The 5,598-nt window shown below is 42.6% G+C and overlaps 1 protein-coding gene across 1 annotated transcript in view; it reads right to left on the reverse strand.

The window, feature by feature from the left end:
- Positions 1-3,209, reverse strand: part of RHOQ (ras homolog family member Q) — a 26,619-nt gene extending 23,410 nt beyond the window's left edge. The window contains exons 1-2 of the mRNA XM_015816412.1: positions 3,004-3,209; positions 1,904-1,962 (exon numbers count right to left, since the gene is read on the reverse strand). Coding sequence (XP_015671898.1) covers positions 1,904-1,962; positions 3,004-3,154 — 210 coding nt within the window. The 5' untranslated portion in view covers positions 3,155-3,209. The remainder of the gene's footprint in view (positions 1-1,903; positions 1,963-3,003) is intronic.
- Positions 3,210-5,598: the final 2,389 nt, after the last annotated feature.

Below are 5,598 nucleotides of genomic sequence, written 5' to 3' on the forward strand. Positions count from 1 at the left end.
TTAAGACTCTGCTGCCTTGTAAAAAAGGAGGGGATTTGAAAGGCTTGATATAAGACTAATTATAGAATTTACTATATTTAATTCTAATTAAAGTCTGGGTCCTTGAAATTTTATCCCTATTTTTTTAGACATTTAATTAATGGTTTAGCTGTTAAAACAAAGCCTTTGGAGTCAGAACGGCTCTAGAGAAAAGTTGATAGTATATTGCAACATGTGCTAAAGAACTTTAAATTACAGATTGAATTGCCATATTAATGTGGAACTACTAGCCAAATGTCCAGTTCTACATATGTCATAACTTGATTCTCTGTGACTTTAAGAATAAAATCTTATTACCCAAACATAAATGTCACAATTTATGCATTAGATCCTCATATAAATCTTTGAAGCACAAAAGTTCAGATTACAGGCCTGATTCTGTGTATTCAAACATTCTCAAACTATTTATCGGAAGTACAATGAATCAATTTGAGCACAGCCTATGAGACATGGTTCTGCCAATGGGCCTGGGGACCCCAGTGATATGGACCCATCAAGTAGCTGGTCTGATTGCTGCCACCAGGGAGGTGGGGATTTATTGGCTTTTTCACTGGGGTTTTATCTTCATAAACTTACTGTAAGTGAATTGAGTGACCTAATCTTTCTAAATAAATAAATCAGCCTCCACTTCAGGATGAGAGGGGGACCCTAACTTAAATTTCTTTAAAAACAAGTACGCTTCTCAATGTTTACTGAACATTAAACCAGAAGCAGCTTGCCTCTTAGTACCAATCTATGGGAAATATGGGTGGAAGAACACTTAATACTTAAATGCTGCTATTGACTGGCTACTGTGAGACAAAAAGTAAAAGTTAGTTTTAGCCCTTTCAGACCCAGTGCTTTTCTAAAATGCTGCCTAGGGAATTATGGAAGTTGGGGATTTAATAGACTCACACAGATTAGAGAAGGCAGATTAAGACAGACTTTGTATATGATGAGGCATAATTCTTTTTATAATTTGTATTTGATGCTTCTCAGATGTGCAGTCATTAAGGAAGTGAGTCATGGACTGCATAACCATTTCCCAAGTATATTTTGACTAAATCTTTGATTCTAGTAGCATCATGACTATGAATGTCTTCATTTAAAGCATTCTGGCACAATAAATATTAGGGTAATTCTCTGAGAGATATTGTTTTAGGGGCCCACACCATTATACATTAAAAGAAGACAAACTGCAAGAATCAATGGCAATTCACAGTTCTGGATGCAAAAGCAATAGTTTAGAATTCCCTTCTTATTTTGCTCCCCTTGCCTCCACGTAGATGTGTCCCAAGGAAGGGAGAGACACATTCTTCCTAGACTTCTATACTCTCAAATTATTCAATCATTCCTTGCAAATGTTTCAGTTCAAAGGACTTCTTTCAAGACAGAAAGCAATGGGCTGCGATAAACAGACAAGATGCCTTTCTACCAAATTAGATGATGCCATTATTCACCAATCAGAGGCAGCAGTTCTGGTTGCCATTTCACCAATGAGAAAACAACAGGGAACTCAAAAGTCAGCCCAGGCATTGGGGCAGTGCAAACAGCTACTGTTTTCACTGTAAGGCCAGAGTCAGATCATCACATTAACAGAGCTGTTTGTAATGTCTTTTAATGAGAGCAGAGAAAACAAGAGAGGAAGCAGGCTCATTCTGAAAGCTCTGTAGCAAGACAGCAAATGAGGCGATTAGTAGAAGCTGCTGTAGTGAGACTTCTCAACAGAATCTTTGAATAATTCAATATGTGCAATTGAGCATAAAAACAACTAAAGCTTTAGACTCTAAGCTGGATTTATTTTTAAGTCCACACTAAGCTGGACTTATTTTTTTTTCTTCAACGCAACCCTTGTCTGGTTCTATTGGATCAGAAAGGTACTTACCTGTCCAGCAGTGTCATAAAGCCCAAGAAGGTATTGCTTGCCCCCAACTGTCACACTGACTGCAAAAAGAAAGAGAGGATGAAGTGGGGAAGGAGGATCAGCATATTTGGTCTTTTCTCTCTAGAAGAGGACAAGCAAAGGATCAATTTCAATCACTCACCATAATTCAGTGGAAAAATGGGGGAGGAGGGATGGGGAAGGGGAATCAGGCATTGAAAATACAAAAATACACACACTCTTGCTAGTTTCTTTGATAGCACGAAAGAGTACAGAAACACTTTTTCAATCCAGCATCCAGTAAAGATGTCCATGTGAGTGCATGTTTCCCAATCCCCATTAACACGCATGTGCTCACAAGATCAAACTACTGCAACTGATCAAAGTGTGCCTAAAGAAATATTTCTCCTTGTGCTCATAAAGGTTTTTGTTATTATGTGCAGGGTCCCATTTATTATGACTAAAGATCTTTTCTGCTAATAAAGTAACTTTTACCACTTTGCTCTCTCTTCCAGGGGCTTTGTCATTGGGGAGAGGGCAAGCAGGATACTTCTGGTTCATAACAAACCTGAGTATAGTTGAAAGATCCCATCACTTTTCCCTTTCCGTTTCCCACCTGCCATAACTAACCCGACAACCGTAATGCAGAGAGGGGAAGCCCTCCAAGGGAGGTGGGGGCGGGGGACGCTGTAAATAAGCCATTTTGAGGAGCTGCTACAAACTGTCCCAGGAGCAAAAGACAATTCAAGCCATTATAAATTCCAGCTTGACTTTCCCTAACTCGCTGCCCAGACATTCTCAAAACTCGTTTGACAGCGTTACACATCTGGAAGAATCCCAGTCGGGAAAGGCTGAGCCGGGTTTTCGTTGAAGGGCGGCAGACGAGGAGAAACGAGAAGAGAAAGGGGGGGGAGAGGAAAACGCGGAGGGGGAGAGCAAAGTTTTTGCTTAAGTTCCTGCTTTGCTGCTTTTCCTGCTGAAGGGGTGGGAGCGAGCGAGAGAACCGGGGAGAGGCAATGGGGGGGGGGAGGGCGGGAAAAGGTGACAGGGAAACACTTACTCAGCACTTGCAAACAAGACACCATTGGTCCCCCCCCCCTTACCTGCGTAATGGTCAAAGACTGTGGGCACATACTCCTCCGGGAAGGCGTCGTTGGCATAGCTCATGAGCAGGCAAGTTTTGCCCACAGCTCCGTCGCCGATCACCACGCACTTCAGCATGACTGTCGCCGCCGCCCCCGTCCCGTTGGCCATGATGAGGTTTCCGAGCCGATCGTCATTTTAGAGAGAGGGAGAGCCGAGCAGGGAAAAAGGGGGGGGGAGAGAGAAGAGGATTGGGAGGGCCGTTCACGCGCCGAGTCGGAAAAGGCGCCGCTCCTTCGGTGGCATTTCGAGCTCAGCCACTCCGGAGTTGGGCAGCGTCAGACTGCGCCTGGCAGCAGAGCTTGGCTGGCTCGCCCGTTTCAGCAGGCGCCACAAATCACTGAAGATGGCATTTCTTCTGTCCCTCGCCGTGGTCGAAGTCCTTCTCCTCCTCCTCCTCCTCCTCCTCCTCCAGTGCCAAATTTGGCTGGCAGGGATTTTCCTCCCCTGCTCTCGCCCCAGTTAGGCGCGATGACACAGGCTTTCATAAGACCAGCAGCGGCGGCGGCAGCAGGCTTGGAAGAGGAACTTAGAGCAGCAAAACCCGCACCGAGACGGGCACCACTTTCGTCCAGCTCCTCCTCCTCTTCCCCCTCCTCTTAGAATCCAAACTGCTTCGCATGTGCCGGGTAAGCCCTCCTCCCGCCCTCCCTCCGTCGCTTTCCGAAGGGAGGAGGACAAGAAGAAGGCCCAGACTCCCTTCCAGAGCGAGGCTGGGAGTGGGATCCTGCTTTACTTTCCTTCTGTTCCCTTCTCCTCTCCCCTCCCCTCCCCTTCCTTGGCTTCAGGCACCACTTTTCCAACACGCGCAGAAAGCAGGAAAATAGCGGGGCAGCCCCGCCACCTCCGCCTCGCTCGGGAGGAGAAAGGCGGAGCGAAGCCAAATTCTGTACTGTAGTTCAGTTGAGGGCTCCTCTCCAAAGAGCCCGCAGCGCCGGGAAACGTCGACGGCTTTTGCAAAGTGCCTTCCTGGTTTGAGCGATGGTGTAAATAATCAAGATACAGTAATAACTGAATGTGATTCAGGGCTCCCTCCTCCCAATTCCGAGAGGCAGAGTATTATCTTTTGCACTTTCTATTAGTAAAATGTTTTAGAAATCATTCTTGATTGTGAGTGACGAACCGCTCCTAAAATTATTTTCCTTCTATTGGTGAAGTGCAGAAGGGAAGGTTGGGGGGTGTCATGTAACTTTATATGTATTTGGAAGCACTTTTAAAAAATGGAACACTGGGATATAACTATATGATCGGAAAAATATCTATCAATGTCAATTTAAAATTCTTTAGATAGCATCAGCAAAATGGAATTGATGTTAGCAAAGTTGTGCTATTTTTGTATACTGTATTAACTTTTCATATTTTATGCCAACTCAAACATCTATTTTCATAACAGCACTGTGAGATAAAATCAGTCTGTGAGATAGGTCACTGAGGAATCTTTATTGCTAAGCAGAAAATCTAAGGCAGCTTTCTTCCAAAGTGATACCATCTAATATAGCAGGCAAAGGGGTGGGGGTGGTGATAATAATAACTGAACACCTCAATTTATAGGTATAGTATAGTAAACTATAGTATAGATAACACAACAATATATTAATAATTTTACATTGTCCCATCAGGCAACTCTAGGCTATTAGCAGAAGAATCCTAAATAGCAATCTCCCAGCGAATAATTCAAAACTGTAATTGAAACAGATTAAAATAAATGCAGATGTTCACCATTCATATGTACTAGAGTTGAAAATTTGCCAAAAGACTGCTTAAAAAAAAAGATTTTTTAAAAAGTTTTTCTGAAAGTCAGAAGTAAGAAGACTAAGTATGAATCTGGATTCAATGTAGGGGTCATTGTATTTTCAATGTATTGAAAAACTCTGCCTTCCTTTCTCATATCCTCTTACTTCAAGTGGAGTTGAGATCCTAAGTACGGTACGTCCTCTTTAGATGGCCTGACATACATTATACACAAGACAGTGGTAACACAAAGTAACACATCTGGGAGCCCTCAGGTTGGAAAAGGCTGCTTTTGTCAAAATCTCTAAGATCCAATTTCATCATTCAGCCCATTATTTTTTAAAAATGTAAAAGATACAACCTTTATATTGGGGATCTCCCAACAACCAGGCTATAATATGATTGGTCCAGCATCAACTTGTCATCTTCATGGTTAAGAAGGAAATGGATCTTTAGTCTAGTGTTTCCCAATCTTGGTAACTTCCAAATAAGTTGACTTAACCTCCAAGAATTTCCCAGACAAGCATGGGCATTGCAGAAAGTTCCGGGAGTTAAAGTACTTTTCGGATTGTTTGATGACATGAAACAGTGCGGTGACTAAATTTAACATACTGGAACAATATTTCTAATCTCCTCTTATGTGCCAGTCTACAAGTCTCTCAACTCCTTGACTTGAAGAAAATTGAAAATAGTGGCATTCATTAAAGCATATATTCAAGAATCATGATTGTGAGCATGTGCTCTTTGCTGTTTTATGAAAAAGCAAGACATTTGGGCTAATTAGTAGCAGAACTCTTCTTAGAAATGCTAAGAACTAATGGAAG

The sequence above is a fragment of the Protobothrops mucrosquamatus genome, unplaced genomic scaffold (assembly GCF_001527695.2).
Source record: "Protobothrops mucrosquamatus isolate PMUCROS unplaced genomic scaffold, P.Mucros_1.0 scaffold448, whole genome shotgun sequence".
Lineage (NCBI taxonomy): Eukaryota > Metazoa > Chordata > Lepidosauria > Squamata > Viperidae > Protobothrops > Protobothrops mucrosquamatus.